This window comes from Emys orbicularis, chromosome 4, assembly GCF_028017835.1.
Source record: "Emys orbicularis isolate rEmyOrb1 chromosome 4, rEmyOrb1.hap1, whole genome shotgun sequence".
NCBI classification, from domain to species: Eukaryota; Metazoa; Chordata; order Testudines; family Emydidae; genus Emys; species Emys orbicularis.
The window spans coordinates 127884825-127910998 of record NC_088686.1 but is presented as its reverse complement, the minus strand read 5'-3'; the positions used below and the strand labels follow the sequence as shown (position 1 = coordinate 127910998).

At 44.7% G+C, this 26174-nt stretch overlaps 1 protein-coding gene across 2 annotated transcripts in view; it reads left to right on the top strand.

The window, feature by feature from the left end:
• Positions 1-26174, top strand: part of LZTR1 (leucine zipper like post translational regulator 1) — a 268122-nt gene that overhangs the window by 6028 nt on the left and 235920 nt on the right. For both annotated transcript variants that reach the window (XM_065403185.1, XM_065403186.1), the window contains exons 3-4: positions 22920-22976; positions 23839-23918. In XM_065403185.1, the coding sequence (XP_065259257.1) occupies positions 22920-22976; positions 23839-23918 (137 nt within the window). The remainder of the gene's footprint in view (positions 1-22919; positions 22977-23838; positions 23919-26174) is intronic.

Genomic DNA, 26174 nt, shown 5'->3' with positions numbered 1-26174 from the left:
CTCATGATTTTATATACCTCTATCATGTCCCCCCTTAGTCTTCTCTTTTCCAAACTGAAGAGTCCTAGCCTCTTTAATCTTTCCTCATATGGGACCCTCTCTAAACCCTTAATCATTTTAGTTGCTCTTTTCTGAACCTTTTCTAGTGCTAGAATATCTTTTTTGAGGTGAGGAGACCACATCTGTACACAGTATTCGAGATGTGGGCGAACCATGGATTTATATAAGGGCAATAATATATTCTCAGTCTTATTCTCTATCCCCTTTTTAATGATTCCTAACATCCTGTTTGCTTTTTTGACCGCCTCTGCACACTGCGTGGACATCTTTAGAGAACTATCCACGATGACGCCAAGATCTTTTTCCTGACTCGTTGTAGCTAAATTAGCCCCCATCATGTTGTATGTATAGTTGGGGTTATTTTTTCCAATGTGCATTACTTTACATTTATCCACATTAAATTTCATTTGCCATTTTGTTGCCCAATCACTTAGTTCTGTGAGATCTTTTTGAAGTTCTTCACAATCTGCTTTGGTCTTAACTATCTTGAGTAGTTTAGTATCATCTGCAAACTTTGCCACCTCACTGTTTACCCCTTTCTCCAGATCATTTATGAATAAATTGAATAGGATAGGTCCTAGGACTGACCCTTGGGGAACACCACTAGTTACCCCTCTCCATTCTGAGAATTTACCATTAATTCCTACCCTTTGTTCCCTGTCCTTTAACCAGTTCTCAATCCATGAAAGGACCTTCCCTTTTATCCCATGACAGCTTAATTTACGTAAGAGCCTTTGGTGAGGGACCTTGTCAAAGGCTTTCTGGAAATCTAAGTACACTATGTCCACCGGATCCCCCTTGTCCACATGTTTGTTGACCCCTTCAAAGAACTCTAATAGATTAGTAAGACACGATTTCCCTTTACAGAAACCATGTTGACTATTGCTCAAGAGTTTATGTTTTTCTATGTGTCTGACAATTTTGTTCTTTACTATTGTTTCGACTAATTTGCCCGGTACCGACGTTAGACTTACCGGTCTGTAATTGCCGGGATCACCCCTAGAGCCCTTTTTAAATATTGGCGTTACATTAGCTAACTTCCAGTCATTGGGTACCGAAGCCGATTTAAAGGACAGGTTACAAACCTTAGTTAATAGTTCCGCAACTTCACATTTGAGTTCTTTCAGAACTCTTGGGTGAATGCCATCTGGTCCCGGTGACTTGTTAATGTTGAGTTTATCAATTAATTCCAAAACCTCCTCTAGTGATACTTCAATCTGTGACAGTTTCTCAGATTTGTCACCTACAAAAGCCAGCTCAGGTTTGGGAATCTCCCTAACATCCTCAGCCGTGAAGACTGAAGCAAAGAATCCATTTAGTTTCTCCGCAATGACTTTATCATCTTTAAGCGCTCCTTTTGTATTTTCATCGTCAAGGGGCCCCACTGGTTGTTTAGCAGGCTTCCTGCTTCTGATGTACTTAAAAAACATTTTGTTATTACCTTTGGAGTTTTTGGCTAGCCGTTCTTCAAACTCCTCTTTGGCTTTTCTTATTACACTCTTGCACTTAAGTTGGCAGTGTTTGTGCTCCTTTCTATTTGCCTCACTAGGATTTGACTTCCACTTTTTAAAGGAAGTCTTTTTATCTCTCACTGCTTCTTTTACATGGTTGTTAAGCCACGGTGGCTCTTTTTTAGTTCTTTTACTGTTTTTCTTAATTTGGGGTATACATTGAAGTTGAGCCTCTATTATGGTGTCTTTAAAAAGGGCCCACGCAACTTGCAGGGATTTCACTTTAGTCACTGAACCTTTTAACTTTTGTCTAACTAACCCCCTCATTTTTGTATAGTTCCCCCTTTTGAAATTAAAGGCCACAGTGTTGGGCAGTTGAGGTGTTCTTCCCACCACAGGGATGTTGAATGCTATTGTATTATGGTCACTATTTCCAAGCGGTCCCGCTATAGTTACCTCTTGGACCAGCTCCTGCGCTCCACTCAGGATTAAATCTAGAGTCGCCTCTCCCCTTGTGGGTTCCCGTACCAGCTGCTCCATGAAGCAGTCATTTAAAGTATCGAGAAATTTTATCTCTGCATTTCGTCCTGAAGTGAAATGTTCCCAGTCAATATGGGGATAATTGAAATCCCCCACTATTATTGGGTTCTTAATTTTGATAGCCTCTCTAATTTCCCTTAGCATTTCATCATCACTATTACTGTCCTGGTCAGGTGGTCGATAATAGATCCCTAATGTTATATTTTTACTAGAGCATGAAATTTCTATCCATAGAGACTCTATGGAACCTGTGGATTCGCTTAAGATTTTTACTTCATTTGAATCTACGCTTTCTTTAACATATAGTGCCACTCCTCCCCCTGCACGGCCTGTTCTGTCCTTCCGATATATTTTGTACCCCGGAATGATTGTGTCCCATTGATTGCTCTCAGTCCACCAGGTTTCTGTGATGCCTATTATAGCTATATCCTCCTTTATCACAAGGCACTCTAGTTCACCCATCTTATTATTTAGACTTCTGGCATTTGTGTACAAGCACTTTAAAAACTTGTCCCTGTTTATTAGCCTGCCTTTTTCTGATGTGCCAGATTCTTTTTTATGTGGCTGTTTATCATTTGATCCGGCCCTTACATTATACTTTTCAGTCCTCTGCTCCTGACTATAACCTGGAGATTCTCTATCATCAGACTCTCCCCTAAGAGAAGTCTGTGTCCGATCCACATGCTCCTCTGCAGCAGTCGGCTTTCCCCCATCTCCTAGTTTAAAAACTGCTCTACAACCTTTTTAATGTTTAGTGCCAGCAGTCTGGTTCCACTTTGGTTTAGGTGGAGCCCATCTCTCCTGTATAGGCTCCTCCCATCCCAGAAGTTTCCCCAGTTCCTAATGAACGTGAACCCCTCCTCTCTACACCATCGTCTCATCCACGCATTGAGACTCTGAAGCTCTGCCTGCCTACCTGGCCCTGCGCGTGGAACTGGGAGCATTTCTGAAAATGCCACCATAGAGGTCCTGGATTTCAGTCTCTTCCCTAGCAGCCTAAATTTGGCTTCCAGGACATCTCTCCTACCCTTCCCTATGTCATTGGTACCTACATGTACCACGACCACCGGCTCCTCCCCAGCACTACACATAAGTCTATCTAGATGCCTCGAGAGATCCGCAACCTTCGCACCAGGCAGGCAAGTCACCATACGGTTCTCCCGGTCATCACAGACCCAGCTATCTACATTTCTAATAATCGAATCTCCCATTACTAACACCTGCCTTTTCCTAGAAACTGGAGTTCCCTCCCCCGGAGAGGCAACCTCAGTGCGAGAGGCAACCCCAGAACCATCTGGAAGGAGGGTCCCAACTACAGGAAAGTTTCCCTCTGCTCCCATTGACTGCTCTACTTCCCTGGGCCCTTCTTCCTCCTTAACAGCACAGGTGCTGTCTAAGCGGAGGTGGGACAATTCTACAGTGTCCCGGAAAGCCTCATCAACATACCTCTCTGCCTCTCTCAGCTCCTCCAGTTCCGCCACCCTGGCCTCCAAAGTCCGTACATGGTCTCTGAGGGCGAGGAGCTCCTTGCACCGACTGCACACATACGCCACCCGCCCACAGGGCAGGTAATCATACATGCAACAGTCGGTGCAATAAACTGGATAGCCCCCACTCTGCTGCTGGGCTTCTGCCTGCATTGTATCCTAGTTAGTGAAAGGGTGGTTTACAGAAGGGAGTTTTGGAATGTGGTTTGGTTTATAGGTTTTAGGGGGGGGCCACGGGGATGGGGTTACGGCTGGCGAGGGACTCCCACTCCCCTTCTAAACTCCCTTGCGAAACTCCCTGTTAGCAGCCCCTGGTCGCTTGTGCGCGGCTTTATAAAGCCCTGGCCTGAGTGAATGCCCCGCCCACTGATTAAGGCTCAGCCAATTACCAGAGGCTTCGAGCTTTCAAACCTGCCTCCAACTGCCAGCCAGAGCACACGGTCCCCCACAGATGCTGTATTAGCTCCTCCTTCACCTGGAGAACTCCCTTGCGAAACTCCCTGTTAGCAGCCCCTGTTCGCAAAGCTCCCTGGTCGCTTGTGCGCGGCTTTATGAATGGTGAACTGTTGCTTAATTGGAGCAACATTAGTGCTAATTCCGTTTCATAGGGAAGTATTGAGCTAGTTGCTAATGGTTCTTTACCCAGTTGTTTAATAGGAATGAAATTTTAAATTCTGAATTTTGAATGCATACAACCTTTCCCCTTTATTTGTGACCTATTTTCCTGAGTGCTTTGGAGAGGTGTGGTGAGAATGGTGGGGCTCTGGGAGACTTGGTCAAGAGTGGCAGCACTCAGGAGGCTTCAAACAAACTCTTTTCATATTATGAAATTTGAAAACTCCATTGGCAGCTTTTTTACAAGCCGGTAGTAGGCTGGGAGACTGAGGTTCCATTTATTTCCCCATGCTTTTGCTCTTTTAAAAACAAAGCACAAAAACCTAAAAAATTCAGGCTTGTATACATGGGATGTTACTGTGTGGCAAACCAGGATGTAAATCCACAGCACTCTAGTTTATTGTGCACTGGACAGTGTTATAGTGAGCTAAGAGTTCCATTGTGTGCTTTGACGTTCTGTTGTTTGAAATGGGAGTATGTCAAAGCACTATGGAACTTTTAGTACGCTGTGGCAGGGTCCACACAAGATGTTACTGCGCAGCAAGCTAGCGTGCTATAGAGTGACACTCTGGCGTGACATGCAGTAACGTCCCGTGTAGACAAGTGCTAAGGTTGCATAGTTGAGCACTAAGAAGTCAGGAAATATAGAAGGTAAGCTTGAGCATGCAACCCTAACTACCTCCTTGTGCATGTGAATTACAATACAATTCTTGATTATCTGATGATTATATACTAATTTTCCAATAACAGAAGTTGCAAGTTACAAAACAGTTTATATTGTAATCCCATTTTCAGATGCTCATAGTGTTCTGAAACGTTCACCTTTTGGATTAAAACTTCCCTGGAGTCCATCCAAAGGTGAAAGTTTAAGCAAAAGCCACTCGGACATTTTTAAGTGAGAAACAGTTTTCACATTTTATAAATTGTTCCAGTGTGTGTTGGGATGGTGGGGCTGGGAATGGCATAAAGATGGTGAGCTCTTGCTTTTGAAGTGTACTATGTGTAGGGTCCTTCATTTTCAGTTTTTATTTTATTTATTTTTCCCCAGGAATTTATCAGTGTTTATTACTACAACAACAAAAACTGATGAAAAATCAGTGCAAAAATATTAATTTTTCTGAGTAAATATCGGGGTTTATTTTGGTGGACGGAAAGATGGTGGGGAAAAAAGTATTCAGTAGATCAGTACTTTGAATTCCGTTCATCAATGTGGTTTGCTGCAGAACTAAAACAGAACTCTATACACAATGCCACTTCTGAGTTTAAGAAAACAATGTATCTCTAATCAGCAAATAAAACTCTTCATTTGAATAAACAGTTTACTATTGTAAACTTAGAACTATTAGCCTATAAATATTTACATTTAATAATTGGGCCACACCATTTGCAGCGCACACCCTCAACTTCATCCTTCTCTCCTGTTTTTTTTTTTAAACTTTTGAATATTTCCTTGTGTTCTGAAACGTATTCTGATACAGATTTTCGTTTTCTTCCCGATTTAGTGTATCAAATCTTTAAACCGTTCTCTGCTAACAGCTTGAAATGTGTATTGGTGAGCGTGAGATTCATCAATACCTTCAGATGCGCAGGCACTTCAGAGCTTGCATGCATGCCTGTTTATTGTGTGTATCTTCCAGACCAGGGGTGGGGAATTTTTTTTTCTATCAGGGGCCATTGACCCACAGAAAAAATCAGTCGCAGGCCACACACAGCCCCACGGGGAGGTACGGAGGCTCTGGGCTTCCCCTAGACTCTGGGGTGGGGCGAGAAATGACGGGTTCGGTGCAGGAGGGGGCTCTGGGCTGGGGCAGGAGGTTGGGGTGCAGGAGGGGGTGAGGGCTCTGGCTGGCGGTGCAAGCTCTGGGGTGGGGCTGGAGATGAGGGGCTTGAGGTGCAGGAGGGGGCTCAGGGCTGGGGCAGGCGGTTGGGGTGCAGGAGGAATGTTTGGGGTGCAGGCTCTGGGAGGGAGTTTGTGTGTGGGAGGGGGCTAAGGGCTGGGGCAGGAGGTTCAGGGTGTGGGCTCCAGCTGGGCATCGCTTACCTCAGGTGGCTCCTGGTCGGTGGTGCAGCGGGGCTAAGGCAAGCTCCCTGCCTGCCCTGGCTCCGAGCTGCTTCTGGAAGTGGCTGGCATCTCCGGCCCCTAGGTGGAGGGGCCAGGGGGTTCTGCGCAGTGCACGCTGCCTGCACCTGCAGGTGTCACCCCTGCAGCTCCCAGAGCAGCTGCAGAGGTGGTGCTGGGGGCGGGGGCAGCGCGTGGAGCTTCCCTGATTGCCCCAGCTCCTAGGGGACGCAGGGACACGCTGGTCGTTTCCGGGAGCTGCGCAGAGCCGACTGCACTTTTAATGGCCTGGTGACCCTAGCTTCCCCCCGCATGGCGTGTGCTGGTGCTCACAGCTCCAGCCCCATGCATGGGTGGGAGGGCGCTGAGGCTCGGGGCTTCCGGCTTGCCACGGGCCAGATGAAATGAAGTAGTGGGCCGGATCTGGCCCGTGGGCCATAGGTTCCCCACCCCTGTTCTAGACTAATACATAACCTTACTTCAACAGGCAGCTTTGCATATACACACAGACTAATGTATTATCGTAATATATGTCTCATGCTATGTATTGTATTTTTCCTAATAAAATAAGTTATGTTTTATATATTTGAATGATACAAAAGTAGGATGAAAATCAGAAAAAAAATGAATACTACTTGTAAAACCCAGGAATTTTTTTGGTAAAAATCGGTTTAAACTGAAAACAAAGGGGCTTAACTACAGGTCTGTCACATCTTACGCGCATTTAACATGCGCGAATTCAGCTTTATGCGGTCGGCAAAAACAAAAAAAGAGAAAAATAACAATTTAAATACTGTTCCTGTAGTGCGGGCGATTCCGCCCGCCATTACACTCAATGTAATTTTGACTATACGCGGTTTTCGCTTTACACGCTGACCGCGGAACATAACCCCAGCGTAAGATGAGACAGATCTGTATGTGCCTAGTATCTAGTGTACAGTAGGTGTTTTGCTAAGTTTCTGAAAAGGATGGAAAGTAAATCGAAAGCTTTCCTGAGTGCATGTGTAGTTGGAACACTGCGAAATTTTAAACTACGGAGGTAAACTTGGATGTGCTGCACATGCGCATAAAGCTAGTTTCTAGCGAGCTGCCTAGGCCCCTGAATTGCTCCAGACTGGGTGCTCTATAAATATTTCATAGAATCTTTGCTTAGTTTTGATTTCCCTCATCCTCTTCCTTCTTTTCTGGCCTTACTGGCCTATGGTATTGAATATAGATGGGACTGGGAGACAGAAGATCCTGAGTTCTGTTCCCACCTCTTCCCCTATTGGCCATAATTCTCTTCACTTCTTCCCATTTTACAGGTTGGGTAAATGAAGCACAGAGGTTGCTTGCACAGAAACACCTAATAAGAATAGGAATTATTTAATGAGTTAATGTGCATGTTTGCAACTAACTTGCTTATAACTGTAAACTGTAGCTTTAAAAAACTTTGTGGATTTAGTGCTGTGCAGTGCTGGCAAATGAATCCCTCTGTTCATCCCGGACAGGAACAGGACAAGCTTCCCTCACACTGCCCTGCTTCAGGCACCTCTTGTCCTCTCTACTGAGTCTGCAATTAGTACAAAGCTTGGCGATGTGGGAGCTGGAACTGAGACCCACCAAACTCATCTTGTACAGGAGCCACGAAAGAGCTATTAGATGGGAACAATTTATAATAAGAATGGCCATATTGAGTCAGACCAAAGGTCCATATAGCCCAGTATCCTGTCTTCTGACAATGGCCAATGCCAGATGCTTCAGAGGGAATGAACAGAACAGGTAATCATCAAGTGATCCATTCCCTGTCACTCATTCCCAGCTTCTGGCAAACAGAGGCTAGGGACACCATCCCTGCCCATCCTGGCTAGTAGCCATTGATGGACCTATCCTTTGAACTTATCGAGTTCATTTTTGAACCCTGTTATAGTCTTTGCCTTCACAACATCGTTGACCCCCTCAAAGAATTTTAGTAGATTGGTGAGGCATGATTTCCCTTTACTAAAACCATGTTGACTCTTCCTCAACAAATTATGTTCATCTATATGTCTGACAGTATTGTTCTTTATTATAATTTCAGCCAGTTTGCCTCGTACTGAAGTCAGGCTTACAGGCCTGTAATTGCCGGGATCACCTCTGGAGCCCTTTTTAAAAATTGGCATCACATTAGCTACCCTCCAGTCATTTGGTAGAGAAGCTGATTTAAATGATAGGTTACAGACTACAATTAGTAGTTCTGCAATTTCACATTTGAGTTCCTTCAGAATTCTGGGGTGAATACCATCTGGTCCTGGTGACTTATTGCTGTTTAGTTTATCAGTTTGTTCCAAAACTTCCTCTACTGACACCTCAATCTGGGACAGTTCCTCAGATTTGTCACCTAAAAAGAATGGCTCAGGTTTGGGAATCTCCCTCACATCCTCTTCCGTGGAGACCAATGTAAAGAATTCATTTAGTTTCTCTGTGATGGCCTTATCATCTTTGAGTGCTCCTTTAGCATCTCGATCGTCCAGTGGTGCCACTGGTTATTTAGCAGTCTTCCTGCTTCTGATGTACTTAAAATTCTTTTAGCTATTAATTTTTGAGTCTTTGGGTAGCTGGTCTTCAGATTCTTTTTTAGCCTTCCTAATTATGTTTTTACATTTCCCTTGCCAGAGTTTATGCTCCTTTCTATTTTCCTCACTAAGATTTAACTTCCACTTTTTAAAGGATGCCATTAAATGTTCCAGGATTAGCTGCTCCAAGAAGCAGTCATTTAAGGTGTCAAGAAACTTTATCTCTGCATCCCGTCCTGAGGTGACATGTATCCAGTCAATATGGGGATAGTTGAAATCCCCCATTATTATTGAGTTTTTTATTTTTATAGTCTCTCTAATCTCCCTGAGCATTTCACAGTCACCGTTATCATCCTAGTCCGGTGGTCGGTAGTATATCCTTACTGCTATATTGTTCTTATTTGAGATGTAATTACTATCTATAGAGATTCTGTGGAACAGTTTGGTTCATTTAAGATTTTTTACTTCATTTGATTCCACGCTTTCTTTCACATATAGTGCTACTCCCCCCCCCCCCCCCCCCAGCACGACCTGTTCTGTCCTTCCGATATATTTTGTTCCCTGGTATTACTGTGTCCCATTGATTATCCTCATTCCACCAAGTTTCTGTGATGCCTATTATATCAATATCCTAATTTAATACAAGGCACTCTAATTCACCCAATTTATTATTTAGACTTCTAGCATTTGTATATAAGCACTTAAAAAAATTGTCACTTTTTAGCTGTCTGCCATTACATGTGTAATTGAATGAGCCTCTTTTTCATTTGACTGTTTCTCATCAAATCTTACCCGTATTTTATCATCTTCCATCCTCTCCTCCTTACTAGAACATAGAGAATCCCCATTAATAGATCCTCCCCTATGGGATGTCTCTGTCTGAACCACATGCTCCTCCACACCTGTCGGCTTTCCCCCAGCCCTTAGTTTAAAAACTGCTCTATGATCTTTTTAATTTTAAGAGCCAGCAATCTGATTCCATTTTGCTTTACGTGGAGCCCATCTTTCCTGTATAGGCTCCCCCTTTCCCAAAAGTTTCCCCAGCTCTTAATAAATCTAAACCCTAATGAGTGGAGCTGGATTCCTACTGGTGATGTATGGGCAAAACGCTCTGAAGATCAAGCAAAGTTCTGAGTTAGTAGGTTCCCCTATCAGTCCTAATATTTCATCTTCCAGAGTGAGGCTTATTTTCTGGAAAGATAAGATTGTCAAGTTCTAACCTTTTTGGAGCTCACAGAAGCGGCATTTCCAACACACTGCTCTCGGTCTTCTTCAGACAAACCCTCTAATAGGTGACCCACCCAGTTCTTAAAGGGATAGCTCCCAGTAATCAAAATACACACACTATAAATACCTTAATAAAGGAAATATTAACACAATATTTAGTTTGATCCCTAAATACAGTGTTTTGTAATATGCAATCATTTCAGCAATCATTGCAGGGCCCTCACACTGACTTACATAGTTTCCAGCCCCCCTTGGCTCATCAGCTGACTTTAAACCCATGATCTTTATATCTGTAGCACACCCCTCTTTTACTCAGCTGTAGGAGAAAGTAGTGGGAAAGGTTTGCTGTTTTCTTCTATGGACAGCAGACCACAGATGGAGACATAACACAGACTTTATCACTGGTTATAGTGCTATGTGAATTGGCACTAGAATGCTTGGTATCAGGATTAGAATCTTGCAACCTGATGGAACCTGACTACAAGTGTCGTGGTCAAGTGTGAAAATAACCCAACTCCCTCGGGCTTGCTCAGGTAGACTCTGAACATCTCCTCCTGCCTGTGGAGTCAGCACAGCGATGACTGCATGTTGTATTCCTGCTGGCCACTGCTCTGTGCTGTGGAGTGAGTGTGCTGATGAGTTGCAGCGCATCTCATTCAGCAGTACACACAGTGCAGGAAGATGGCAGTGGTTTTTGGGAGCAGGCGCACATGCCATGCTCACCCCATAGCAGGAGGTGGTCAGAGACAGATCTCGGGCACAGGGAGCAGGAAGCCCTCATCAGTCTGAGCCCCAAGGATGAGGCGGCAGTGCTGACCCAGGTTTGGAGGGAAGTGTCAGATTTGGGTCGGCTGTGGGCTAGTCGTGTTCGGTTTGGGCTTCAAAATGAGGTCCTAGTAAACCTCTAATCAGGTTTCTTGGGTTCTATTCCTGGTTTTGGGAGAAGAGTATGGCCTAGTGGCCGGACAGCATAGCCAAATGTAGTGATGCCCCTGATAGGGATGATTGGACCATGAGTTACCATCGTAGTAAGATGGAATCACAGAATGCAGCTGTCCAAGGGCATTAGACTTATGAAAAGCCCATCTGGGGGAATTAAGATATCAAATGTATAAGGTGCAGTGAGAAGAAATATTAAAATCCAGAAGTGTTAAGAAATCCTAAAGAGCACACTACAGCACAAAAGACCATAATCTTTCTGAAAAAGAATGCAAAAGAGAATTATCCATTTGCTGCTTCGCAGGGACTGCTCAGAGATCTGATGTTGTTCATGTAAGAAGCCGTCAAACTCCTTTATGGAACCAGGTAGCTGAAACAATAGCAGCCTCTGCTAAAAACACAGGTACCTGAGTGGAGGGGCTTCACTGAGTATTGTTTTATTAAGGTTTGTGTGTCTGTGAAAGAGAAGCAGAGAAAAAAGGCAGCAAAGAAGTACAAGATACAGCCACAGAAGCACTATACTAGTAGCAGGGCCCTGAGAAAAAGCCGAGAGAGAGAGAGTGCTTTCAGACAGATTGTTGGCTAGGAAGGGACTTGGAACGGTGCGCAAAGAAACTGTCTTCTGCTGTTTGAGTTCTGCAGTGTTTAGGGGAACAGGACTTTGTACATTCTTTGTAAATAAACATGATTTCTTCAAAGATACCTGGCTCCATCATTATTTTCTCCTCCTAAATGAAACAACCCACACCATTCTGAATTTTGGTCAAATGAGGGGGTAACAGAGCCATACTACCTGATGCAATGACTCTGAGGCCTCCTGCAAGGTATAGCAGGGCCCCATATTGATGGCTTCCAGAGCTGCTGGATTTGGGGGTTGAACCTCTAACTTTTGCAACAGTCAGGACAAATCTTGCCTAGAATGAAAAAATTCCCATGCAATTCCACAATGGAAAACTAATTATTCCCCCCCCCCGATCCTCTTCCCAAAGGTTTTTCTTAGTGAGTGCAGCTCTTATTTGGCATCTTTATTAATGATCTGATAGAGAGTAAGTAGCATGTTAATGAAATACACAATGACTGGAAGGAAATGAACGAAGAATGAGATTCATCTTGGAAAAATCGATCCAATATGCCTGGGGAATAATAATTCAAAGCATAAGAGTCAAGAGAAGAGAGAAACTTGGGAAGCAGTGATGGTGAAAGATCTAGGGGCAGTAGTGGACAGGAAATCAGACATGTATTTGCAATGAGATGCTAGAAGACTTACGTAACTTTGATCTTTGATCATAAGCAAAGTCATCACACCACAGAGCCTGGAAGCATTAGTCCCTCTTCATACACCTGGATGACTGCATTTAATTCTGTGTATCCATTAGCAAAAGAATGTTGACAACTGGGAGGAAATTCAGAAAAAAACTACAAGGATGATCGGGGATTGGAGAAATTCACTTATAAGCAAGGCCATTTGTCTTTGGTTTTTATTTTTTTTTCAGATTTCCTGGGAATTTATTGGCGTTTATTACAAAAATTAAAAAAAATGGGTGAAATTTGGCACCAACAATTAACTTCACTGTTTTCTGGGCGTTAATTTTGGGCGATGGGAGGACAGAAAAAACTTAACAGATAGAGGATGCCATCCATTTGCATTGCATCCTCCACCAGTACTGCTTCTGGACCTGCTCGGGAAGGTGATGGCTGCTCGGTTACCTAGGCTGCACAGGTTACAGAGCTGCCATCTCTCCTTTGGGAACAGGGAGCTTAGTCCGGGGAATTCTAGCACTTCATTTTTTAGCACTTGAGTACTGATGTACACATATACATATGCATGTGCATGCTCACTTGTTTGTCTTCCACTATTTCGCCTTACTTGAACAGACAGGCTTGTATATACACTTAGACCAATTTATTATTAACATAAACACCTAATATAATATACTGAATTTTCTTAACGTAATCAGTATTTTCATGTATTTGGGTGGGCCAAAATTCAGGTTAATAGCAGTAAAAACTGAATAATGGCTTTTGTAAAACATGGGTGTGACATTCTGTACCTCATAGTAGCACCCTGGAATCCCATATTCACCGTTGCCATCTGATTATATGTTTTGTACAAAGTATGCCTTGTGATGTATCATTTTAAAAGTCTTGATCTACTGAACATTAATATCCTGTTGGATTGTATGTACTATCATTATGTGAAGTTATGAAGTATTGCTTTATATCAGGGATCTCAAACTCAAATGATCACGAGGGCCACATGAGGACTAGTACATTGGCTCAAGGGCCGCATTACTGACACTCCCCCCCGCCGCCCTCGGCCCTGCCCCCACTCAACCCCTTCCATCAGGCCCCGCCCCTGCCCTGCCTCTTCCCACCCCTTCCCTGCCCCCATTCCAACCCCTTCCCTGAAATCCCCACCCGAGCTCTGCCCCCTCCCTGCCCCCAGGGGGTACAGGAGGGGTGCGGGGCATAGCAGAGGGTTCAGGATAGGGGGTTGGGGTGCAGGAGGGGTGTGGGGTACGGCAGGGGGTTGGGGTACAGGAGGGGGACGGCAGGGGATTCAGGGCAGGGGGTTGGGTGCAGGGTGCGGCGGGGGCTTAGGGCAGGGGGTTGGGGTGCAAGAGGGGTGTGGGGTGCGGCAAGGGGTTCAGGGCAGGGGTCGGGGTGCGGGGTGGTGCAGGGGTGTGGGGTGCGGCAGGGGGTTTAGGGCAGGAGGTCGGTGTGCACCAGGGGGCTCAGGGCGGGGGGTTGGGGTGCAAGTGGGATGCGGGGTGTGGCAAGGGGTTCAGGGCAGGGGGTTGGGGTGCAGCAGGGGGCTCAGGGCAGGGGGTTCGGCTGCAGGAGGGGTTTGGGGGTGGGCTCTGGCCCGGCGCGCACTGGGGACAGAGCAGGGCAGGGCCCTGCCCCCGCTCCAGGAAGCGGCCGGAACCTGGGGAAGGAGGGGCACAAGGGTCTGTGTGTTGCTGTTGCTGAATGGGGAACCGCGGCCAATGGGAGCTGCTGGGGGCGGTGCCTGAAGCAAGAGCAACACACAGACCCATGTGTCCCCTGCTTCCCCAGGTTCCGGCTGCTTCCAGGAGCAGCGCGGGGGCAGGGCAGGGAGTCTGCCCTGCCCCTGGTGCGCGTTGGGCCGGAGCCGCTCTAGGTAAATACTGGGGGAGGGGAGGGCAGGGGGGCTGCGAGGAGCTCGTGGGCTGCAGAAAATAACCGCGCAGGCCGTGTGTGTGAGACCCCTGCTTTATATGCTAAACAAAGTAAAAGAAGCAGAGAGAGGCAAAAAGGCATCCTTTAAAAAATTAAATCCTAGTGAGGAAAATATAAAGGAGCATAAACACTGGCAAAAGAAGTGTAAAAATACAATTAGGAAGGTCAAAAAACAATTTGAGGAACAATTAGCCAAAGACTCAAAAAGTAATAGCAATTTTTTTTTTTTTTTAAGTACATCAGAAGTAGGAAGCCTGATAAACAACCAATGGGGCCACTGGACGATCGAGGTGCTAAAGGAGCACTCAAGTATGATAAGGCCATTGTGGAGAAACTAAATGAATTCTTTGCGTCGGTCTTCACGGCTGAGGATGTGAGGGAGATTCCCAAACCTGAGCCATTCTTTTTAGGTGACAAATCTGAGGAACTGTCTCAGATTGAGGTATCATTAGAGGAGGTTTTGGAACAAACTGATAAATTAAACAGCAATAAGTCACCAGGACCAGATGGTATTCACCCCAGAGTTCTGAAGGAACTCAAATGTGAAATTGCAGAACTACTAATTGTAGTCTGTAACCTATCATTTAAATCACCTTCTCTACCAAATGACTGGAGGGTAGCTAATGTGATGCCAATTTTTAAAAAGGGCTCCAGAGGTGATCCCGGCAATTACAGGCCTGTAAGCCTGACTTCAGTACGAGGCAAACTGGCTGAAATTATAATAAAGAACAATATTGTCAGACATATAGATGAACATAATTTGTTGAAGAGTCAACATGGTTTTAGTAAAGGGAAATCATGCCTCACCAATCTATTCGAATTCTTTGAGGGGGTCAACAAGCATGTGAACCATGGATATAGTGTACTTAGATTTTCAGAAAGCCTTTGTCAAGGTCCCTCACCAAAGGCTCTTAAGCAAAGTAAGCTGCCATGGGATAAGAGGGAAGGTGCTCTCATGGATTGGTAACTGGTTAAAAGATAGGAAACAAAGGGTAGGTATAAATGGTCAGTTTTCAGAATGGAGAGAGGTAAATAGTGGTGTCCCCCAGGGGTCTGTTCTGGGACAAGTCCTATTCAACATATTCATAAATGATCTGGAAAAAAGGGTAAACAATGAGGTGGCAAAATTTGCAGATGATACAAAACTACTCAAGACAGTTAAGTCTAAAGCAGAGTGCAAAGAGCTACAAAGGGATCTCCTAAAACTGTGTGACCAGGCAACAAAATAGCAGATGAAATTTAATGTTGATAAACGCAAAGTAATGCACATTGGAAAGTATAATTCCAACTATACATATAAAATGATGGGGTCTAAATGAGCTGTTACCACTCAAGAAAGAGATCTTGGAGTCATCGTGGATAGTTCTCTGAAAACCTCCACTCGATGTGCAGACGCAGTCAAAAAAGCAGACAGAATTCTGGGAATAATTTAAGAAAGGGATAGATAATAGGGCAGAAAATATCATGTTGCCTCTATATAAATCCATGATACGCCCACATCTTGAATACTGTATGCAGATGTGGTTGCCTCATCTCAAAAAACATATATTGGAATTGGAAAAGGTTCAGAAAAGGGCAACAAAAATGATTAGGGGTATGGAATGGCTTCTGTATGAGGAGAGATTAATAAGACTGGGACTTTTCATCTTGGAAAAAAGACGGCTAAGGGGAGATATGATTGATGTCTATAAAATCATGACTGGTGTAGAGAAAGTAGATAAGGAAGTGTTGTTTACTACTTCTCATAACACAAGAACTAGGGGTCACTAAATGAAATTAATAGGCAGCAGGTTTAAAACAAATAAAATGAAGTATTTCTTCACACAATGCACAGTCAACCTGTGGAACTCCTTGCCGGAGGATGTTGTGAAGGCCAAGACCATAACAGGGTTCAAAAAGAATGAGATAAATTCATGGTGGATAGGTCCATCAATGGCTATTAGCCAGGATGGGCAGGAATGTTGTCCCTAGTCTCTGTTTGACAGAAGCTGGGAATGAGCAACAGGGTGGATCATTTGATGATTCCCTGCTCTGCTAATTCCCCCTAGGGCACCTGGCACTGGCCACTGTCGGAAGACAGGATATTGGGCTAGATGGACCTTTGGTCTGACCCAGTAGGGCCATTCTTATGTTCTTATGTTACTGAAGTATGTTGTGAGGTTGGAAATGCCCACAGCCAGCCTTTCAGTAGGGACAAAGGAGCAGCCATCAATGGCCAGATAGGTGTCAATGGCTCATCAAGAGGAATCCACTATCCAGGAGGCTTCTCAGAGAAGGCACCTATACAGTGGGGCAGTCTAACCCATATCTCAGCAAGGAGCTTTCTAGCAGCTGGAAGAAAGTATAAAAGTGTGGCAGTGACATCATCACTTGGCCTCTCTTCCCCCATCTCAGCACCTGGAAAATCATCTGGAAGACAGACTTTGAACTAGGGAGATTGGTTCCAGGCTGGAAGGAGGTCCAGTCTGTGTACCGAGGAACTGTAAGCTGTCTGTACTGTCTGTTTAAGTTAGAAATAAATTGGCAGTCTAAACTCTAAGTTGATCAGCTTTGATCTCTGTCTATTACTTATAATCACTTAAAATCTATTTTTCTGTATTAAATAAATCTGTTTTATATTTTACTTAAAACGATGTATTTTTGGTTGAAATTCTTGGAGAGCTCAGATTACAAAGGCTGGTGCATTTCCACTTTCCTATGAAGAAGTAACAAACTTATTAATGACTTTGCAATGTCCAAGGGAACCTTGAGCAGTGCAAGATGGTATATTTCTGGGGTGCAAGGCTGGAGAGCTGGGGGGTGCTGGCTGGAGCCTCTCTATTGATGATTCGTGTGTGTCTGGGAGATCATTGATGTAACTCAGTTGGGTGTGTCCCTGCCTGTGGATGGTGGTGTAATTGCAATTCCTGTCAGAGGTTTGTAGCTTGACATCAGCATCACAGTGTGAGGGACAGCCCAGGCTGGTGGGTTTGGAGGGCTCAGCGCTCCCACAGTCCAGGTTGCACCTGAGGGACCTTGTCATGGGATCCCATCACAGTGGGATTTTTTTGATAAAAATCAGTAAACCCAAAAAACGAAGGACCTTGTTGATCAGGAAAGGTTTACAAAACTAAATATGTCTAGCTTGTGTAAGTGCCAACTAATGCAGGGGTCGATACAATAATACAAATATTTAAAGATGTTGACACCAAGAAGGGAGAGGAATTTTTAGTTTGATGCACAGGGAGGTGTAACTAGGAGGAACTATAACTCTGAAGAGTAACGTAAGAAAGAGAACACTTAGGACATTTTTCCTGATATCCAGCATAACACTGAAATCTATTTGACTGTGGAATAGTCTCCTGCAAAGAGAAACGAGGGCAGCCCCATTTCTTGAATTGGACAGAACTCTAGAATGGGTGCTGTAAGGAAGGCTCCTGCAGGTAAATGGTCTGAATGATCTAACTGTAGGTAGGGTTTCACTTTTAACATACTGTGACATTCTCCAGGGTACAGTCTGGACTGATGGACAGCTGGGTGTCCTCAACTCTCCAATTTGCGGTACTTTTTACACTGCTTTGCTGTGAGAACAACCAGCCCTGGTCTGCTCTCACGCAGCCTCCATCATATAAAGTGCTCCCAGCTATACTGTATGAGTGCTGTAGCCAGCCACCCATGAATTACACCAGCAGGGCAACAAGAGCAAACTCCCAGTGCCAGACTTTCCCCAAGTAATGTGCATCTTGTACTGCCCAGTCTCTTCTGGACAATACAAACTCATAGTAAGTCTGTCATTTCATTAATAGAAAATGATATGCACAAATCTTATCTCAAATGGAGTTTCCCAAACACTTCAGTCCAAACACACACTGGTTTAGATAACACTATCTGTAGTTAATAAACTTGTTTTAAAGATAGATTTTTAAGTGATTGCAAGTAATGAGACATAAGTCAGAATTGTTTACAAAGAAATAAAAGGTAAAATGCAACTAATACCTAACTTAACAAGCTAAGGATATGTCTACACTACGAAATTAGGTCGATTTTATAGAAGTCGATCTTTAGGAAGCGATTTTATACAGTCGATTGTGTATGTCCCCACTAAGCACATTAATTCGGCGGAGTGCATCCTCACAGTATTGACTCACGGAGCAGTGCACTGTGGGTAGCTATCCCACAGTCCCCGCAGTCTCTGCTGCCCATTGGAATTCTGGGTTAAGTTCCCAATGCCTGATGGGGCAAAAACATTGTTGCAGGTGGGGGCTGCTGTGATCCAAGTAGCCAATGCAATCACTGACCTTTTGCTAACAAGGGTAGTGACTCTGGGAAATGTGCAGGTCATAGTGGATGGCTTTGCTGCAATGGGGTTCTCTAACTGTGGTGGGGCGATAGAACGCATATCCCTATCTTGGCACCGGACCACCTTGCCAACCAGTACGCAAACCACAAGGGGTACTTCTCAATGGTGCTGCAAGCACTGGTGGATCACAAGGGACGTTTCACCGACATCAATGTGGAATGGCCGGGAAAGGTGCATGATGCTCGCATCTTTAGGAACTCCGGGCTGTTCGAGCAGCTGCAAGAAGGGACTTACTTCCCAGACCAGAAAATTACCATTGGGGATGTTGAAATGCCAATAGTTATCCTTGGGGACCCAGCCTATCCCTTGCTCCCATGGCTCATGAAGGCGTACACAGGCAGCCTGGACAGTAGTAAAGAGCAGTTCAACTATAGGCTGAGCAAGTGCAGAATGGTGGTAGAATATGCCTTTGGACATTTAAAAGCTTGCTGGTGCTGTTTGCTGATTAGGTTTGCTGACCTCAGCGCAACCAGTATTCCCATTGTTATTGCTGCTTGCTGTTTGCTCCATAATATCTGTGAGAGTAAGGGGGAGATGTTTATGGCGGGTGGGAGGTTGAGGCAAATCGCCTGGAGGCTGATTTTGAGTAGCCAGATACCAGGGTGATTAGAAGAGCACAGCTAGGTGCTCTGTGCATCAAAGAGGCTTTGAATACCAGTTTCATGACTGGCCAGGCTATGGTGTGACAGTTGTGTGTGTTTCTCCTTGATGCAAACCCACCCCCTTTGTTGATTTTAATTCCCTGTAAGCCAACCACCCTCCCCCTTTCGATCACAGCTGGCAAAGGAAATAAAGTCACTATTGTTTTGAAACCATGCATTCTTTCTTTATTAATTAAAAAAAAAAAAAGTGAGAACTGACAAGGTAGCCCAGGTGGGGTGGGGGAGGAGGGAAGGACAAGGCCACATTGCTTATTGTAGCCACACTACAAATCAAAACTGTTTGAATGACAGCCTTCTGTTGCTTGGGCCATCCTCTGGAGTGGAGTGGCTGGGTGCCCGGAGTCTTCCCTCCCCCCCGCGTTCTTGGGCATCTGGGTGAGGAGGATATGGAACTTGGGGAGGAGGTCAGGCAGTTATACAGTGCATGCAGCGGCAGTCTGTGTTCTTGTTGCCTTTCCTGCAGCTCCACCAGACGCCTGAACATGTCCGTTTGCTCCCACATTAGCCTCCGCATCGCCTCCTGCCTCCGCTCTTCGCGCTCACTTAATTCTTTGCTGTCCTCTGCCACTGAATGCCTCCATGCATTCAGCTGTGCCCTATCAGTGCGGGAGGACTGCATGAGTTCGGAAAACATGTCATCGCGAGTGCGTTTTTTTCGCCTTCTAATCTGCGATAACCTCTGGGACGGAGATGTTAGGGGGAGCATAGAAACATTTGCACCTGCGGGGAAGGGGGAGGATAAAAAGGGAGAGTAGAATTTAAGAAGATACATTTCTGAGATTCACAGTGAATGAAGCAATTCACAGCAGATAGCACATGTGCTTTAGGTACAAGGTCGCATTTGGCCTTTTATATTGAGGGCCTGCCATTATGGTAACACATCACACACGGCTGGGCAACAGAATTTGGTTTCCAGGCAGCCATGGTAAGCCAAAGGCTACGCAGGGTTGGCTTCTTCTGCCTTCATAACATGGGAATGGTTTCAAACTGCAGCGCCCTCCTTTCCCATAGCAAGCAAAGCCGGCTGGGTTTGCCATTTAAAAGGAGGGGCTGCGGTTTTTGGGTGGATGTGCAGAACCTCCCTCCCCCCACCCCACCGTGTGGCTAGTCTCTGGGATGATCCCTTCACCCCTCCCCCCACCGCGTGGCTATTCTCAGGGATCATCCCTTTTAGCCAAGCTCAAATAGCCCAGCATGAACGGGGTCCTTTTACTGTTCCCTTACAAAAATTCTCCTATTTCAACCAGGTGACCATGAATGATATTACTCTCCTGAGGTTAACCCAGAAAGATATAGACCGAATGTTGCTTGAATGCAACCAAAACCCAGGACCATTCGCTGCCATGCTTTGTGCTGCAATGATTCCAGACTACTTGCTACTGGGCTTGGCGTGGTAAAGTGTCCTACTGTGGAGGACGAAATAAGGCGGCCCTCCCCAGAAACCTTCTGCAAAGGCTTTCAGAGTACCTCCAGGAGAGCTTCATGGAGATGTCCCTGGAAGATTCCCGCTCCATCCCCAGACACGTTAACAGACTTTTCCAGTAGTTGTACTGGCTGCGAATGCATCCCAAGTCTTGAGGGCAAATCAAACATTAAACACAATTGCTTTTAACCCCTGTAGTGTAGTTACAAATGACACTCACCAGAGGTGCCTTCAGGGTTTGGGAACCTGCCTTGGGAGGGTATTGGCTCCAGGGTGCCGGGGAGAACGGATTCTTCGCTTGCCTGCTGCGCATTCTCCTCCTCCTCCACAAAATCCTCCTCCCTGTTGCGTGAGACTCCCCCCTTGCAGGTGTCCATGGACAGTGATGGGGTAGTGGTAGGGTCCCCCCCCTAGAATGCCATGCAACTGAGCATAGAAGTGGCATGTATGGGGCTCTGACCCGGAACGACTGTTTGCCCCCTCTGTCTTTTGGTAGGCTTGCCTGAGCTCCTTAACATTCACGCGGCACTGCTGTGTGTCCCTGTTTTAGCCTCTCTCCACTATGCCCTGTGCGATTGTGGCATATATATTAGCATTTCTTCTTTTTGATCGGAGTTTGGCCTGCACAGATTCTTCTCCCCATACAGCAATCGGATCCAGTGTCTCCTGTTCGGTCCATGCTGGAGCTCGTTTGCAATTCTGGGACTGCATGGTCACCTGTGCTGCTGAGCTCACCACGCTGACCAAACAGGAAATTAAATTCAAAATTTCCCAGGGCTTTTCTTGTGTACCTGGCTAGTGCATCGGAGTTGAAAGTGCTGTCCAGAGCGGTCACATTCGAGCACTCTGGGATAGCTCTCAGAGGCCAATACCATTGAATTGCATCTGCACTTCCCCAAATTCGACCTAGCTAGGTCGATTTTAGCTCTACTCCCCTTGCCGGGGAGGAGTACAGCAGTTGATTTTAAGAGCCCTTTAGGTTGACGGAACGGGGTTGGGTGTGTAGACGCATTGCTTATAAAATCGAACTAACACGGCTAAATTTGACCTAACCTCGTAGTGTAGAAAGGGTCAAGTGAACTTAAAGCAAAAAACTTTCTCACCATATGTTCTAGTAGTCTTAATGGCTGAATCTTTCAGCCAGGATCCCTCCCCAGTCTAATGATGCCTCCTTTTTCCTTCATGTGGTTTTGATGCTGTGAGTAGAGATGAAGGGAGAGAGAATCTGGGGAGTTTGCACCTCTCTCTTATAGCAATTCTCGTCTTTGAGAATCCTCTCCAGCTGGGGTTCAGGCGACAGTCTGTGGGATGGGAACTTCCAGCTGTTTCTTTGCCAACATATAAATTTCTCGCTCACACCCTTTTTCTTGCCAAAGAATGGCTACTTAACCAGGTGATAGTCCATCGGATTTTGTAGACACCTGGCTGAGGCATCAGTTTGCCTTTTGTCTCTGAGGATTTGGTTTGTGCCTGATTTTCTGAATTTGGAGCATGTTACAACAATGTTATACAGTAGAATCTTATAACTTTACATACAATATTGCCATGCATATTTTACCAGGACAATAATGATCAGTACATTGTGAATTTTCAAATGATAGCTTTGTACAAAATCCATTATAGTTTTGTAAAAAGGGTGAACGTGAGGATACAGACTGTCACATATACATGATTCATTCCTTTCTGTGTAAGAATGATGAGCAGGGTCCTTAGTTTTTCTATCTTTTATGGGTGTTTGTTACATTGGCAGTTCAGTGCAGCTTTGGGCATTCATTGTTCTCTGTGGCAACACATAGCAGAAGAGTTCAACCTGTTGGCCTTAGACGGGCCGCTTCCTTACCCTCTGCTGCATGTCTTCGCTGCAGGAGTGAGGGCTCCCCAGGGCCAGATGATGAAAGTCTTGAGAATTTATGTTGACACTAAAACTGATAAAAAGGCACACTTTTTCTTTTGGCACATAACTTGCTATGGAAATTCCTGCCACAATGCATCCCAGATGCCAAACACTTAGTAGGATGTTAGAATTATCTATTTATATGGATATTAAGAACATTCACAGATGTATTGGACAGAAAAAATGTTTTTTTCCAAGGGCTATAAACTCTCCTGCATGATACCACAAGTTAGCTGACAGGGATAAGAGAACTTCCTTATGGGCAGGGTATTCTGTAAGTGCCAACAATGGGGTTCCTTGCACCTTCCTCTGGAGCATCTGGTACTGGCTAAGTGAGAGACAGCATACTGAACTAGCTGGATCCTTGATGTGCTCTGCTCTGGCAATTCCTATTCCTACAAAGTTTTAGTGCTGTTGTAGTTTGTCTTTGTTCTACATATGTAGCTAAACATTCATTATATCTTTTCCATCCCTTTCCATTGCAGAAAAACAATGCTGAATGACCTATTGAGATTTGACGTAAAGGATTGCTCTTGGTGCAGGTATGAGACTATTTCTCATGTTTATTACTGATTTAATTCCTGCCATAGAAGTCTACTGGACTTGACAGCTGTCCAAAATGGGTTAACTTAAGTAAAATCTTCTTTGAGAGCAGGAGATTTTTTTGACTTTTTTTTGTGTGGAGTCAAGTTTATTTTAATTTCCACCTCATTCATGTATTTGTTGACGGTGGGTGAGATCCTCACCCCTGTTTCAGCCCCTTTACACCAGTTAAACAGTTGGGAGTTGTGTAAAGAGTCTTTAAGAGCTCCAGTTACAGCAAGAACTGTGGAAGATGGTTGTAAAGCTGACTTCTTGGAATCCCCTCACAATTTCTGGTGTAGGGGGCGTGCCAGGGGCTGTGTCAGTGGTGCTGCTGAGATTTGGGACAGCACTGCTGCCCATAGAGCAGCCCAGGGAGTCTGCTGTCGTTTAGACACCCTCTGAAGGCTGTCTTCATTACAGAGAGAACTCATCCAGCTCCCAGAGCAGCCCAGGATTGAGAAGGGTTAAAGCCAATTTTGCTCCACTCCAGCCTGGGCTGTGAGTGGTGTGTTATCTTACCACGTAGCTGTATAATAGTGTTGCAGAATTTATTTCAACATTCATATTTAATCTTTGCATGATGTAGTTTAGAAAATAATTAAACTTAATAAAACACTTAATTTACCATAAAATCATGGTCAGCATGATTAGAAAATATAGAATAAATGAAAATGCTCGTTTATTAACACTGAAATAACTACTTCAGTTAATTGCCTTCCCAAAACAAATATCTTCATACCCAACTTAAATAATTTCTTTGTGTACTTGAAACATACAAAGGAAGCAGCAGTCAACCCTATCTTTGTGTTATTCCCCCAGGGCTTTTACCACAGGGACCCCTCCAGCGCCCCGGTATCATCATTCAGCAGTAGTCTATGGGAGCAGCATGTTTGTGTTTGGTAAGCCAGTGACAAACTCAGGCTTTGTGTACTATGAATGACGAATGTTTTGAGAATTTATCAGGCTATTTTTTAAAAGGGAGTGTTAAATTTAGGAGGTGTGTAGGCATGAGTCAAAGATCTCCAGTTCAGTCCCTCACTGTGGCTGATTTATAGCCAGGACTTCAGGTTTGAATTTCCTTTCTTTTGTCCCAGAAAAAACTGAATACCATCAGAGGTGATAAATTGCAACACCTTCAAGAGTTGCTCTGCTGGAAAGAAGACGAAGTACCACAAGAAATGAGAGACGCCAACATCATCACTCTCTTAAAAACAAGGGTGACAGGAGTGACTGTAACAACTATCGTGGCATTTCCTTTCTTAGCATCATGGGAAAAGCCTTTGCGTGAGTCGTCCTGAACAGACTTCAGACCCTTGCAGACAGAGTCTAATCTGAATCACAGTGCGGCTTCAGTGCCGAAAGGTCTACTTTTGACATAATCCTCTCACTGAGACAACTACAAGAGAAATGCAGAAAACAAAGCTCCTTTACATAGCCTTTAGAAGTGGACTATTTTTGCTTCTAGAAAAGATTGGATGTCCCCCCAAGCTCTTGAGCATGATTTGGTCCGTCCATGAAAACATGTATGGTACAGTCTAATATGACTGCTCAGTCTCAGAGGGTTTCCAGATTTGTAGCAGGGTCAAGCAAGGCTGTGTACTTGCCTCAACTCTGTTTTGGATCTTCTTTTTACAACTGAAACAAGCTTTTGGTTCCTCAACTGAGGGAATCTGCTTGCACACAAGATCTGATGGAAAGCTGTTCAATCTTCAGAGGGGTAGCTGTGTTAGTCTGTATCCATAAAAACAACGAGGAGTCCGGTGGCACCTTAAAGATTAACAGATTTATTTGGGCATAAGCTTTCATGGGTAAAAACCCACTTCTTCAGATGCCTCCATGCATCTGAAGAAGTGGGTTTTTTACCCACGAAAGCTTATGCCCAAATAAATCTTAGTCTTTAAGGTGCCACTGGACTCCTTGTTGTTTTTGTTCAATCTTGCAAGACTCGGATCTAAAACCAAGACTCGGAAGGCCTTCATCTAACATCTCCTTTTCGCTGACGATGCAGCTGTGACAACCCACACAGAAGCCCATCTCCAAAACCTCATGGACAGTTTTTCCAGTGCCTGCCAAGACTTCAGGCTTACCATAAGCCTAAAAAAGATGAACATAATGTGCCAAGGAGTTGAAGAAGCACCCTCCATCAAGATCAACAACTATGAACTTGAAGTGGTGAACAAGTTCACATACCTGGGGTCTACTGTCGCAGTCAATCTTTCACTTGAAACAGAACTCAATATCCGCATTGGAAAAGCTGCCACAACAATGTCTATGACTGAGCCAGAGGGTATGGCAAAACAACAAACTGACAGAAAACACAAAGATCTGTGTGTATTGTGCATGTGTTATCAGCATACTTTTGTATGAGAGCGAGACATGGACCTTATACTGTCATCAGGAAAAGAGGCTCAATAGCTTACCTATGTGTTGCCTTTGTTGGATTTTTGGAATCTCCTGTAGCTGTTGCTGAGCTGAGGTGCCCAAGAAGGCCAGTATGCCCAGGACCAAAGCTTCCTCAAACAGAGGCTTGGGCATGTGTGCCGAATGAATGATGGGTACATCCCAAAGGATATCCTCTATTGTGAACTGGCATCTGGAAAAAGACCCAATGGGTGCCCAAAATTGCATTTCAAGGATGTGTGCAAGCGAGACCGCAAAAGAAATGGATGTGGATAACTGGGAAGATCGTACTCTGGACTGCAGCCTTTGGAAACAAGAGCTTAACAAAGGTCTCCAGAGTTATGAGAGGAAGCAGTTCAGCTTAGAAGAGAAGAAAAGAGCTTGCACAAGCCAGAGCCCAAAGTGTCAAAACACCACCTTTAAATGTGTCAGATGCAGCAGAGATTGTCTCTCTCAAGTGGGTCTCTTCAGTCACAGCTGCCATAAAATCAATTGAGTAAATTCTTTACCTCGGGTACATATCCATGGTCTCTCGAGGCTGAAGGATGCCTATTACTTGTGTAAAATAACAAACAACTACTCAAGCCCGCTACTTAAATTGTTATCCTTTAAACAAATAGGAGCTTCTCATTCATAGCCCAGGTGTCAGGTGACTTCCTTCCAATGCATTAAAGAGAAGGCTGGACAGCTGAATAATGAAATCACCTACTTGTCGGAGACTTTGGGTTGTCCCTTTTCTTCACCCTGCTTTATCT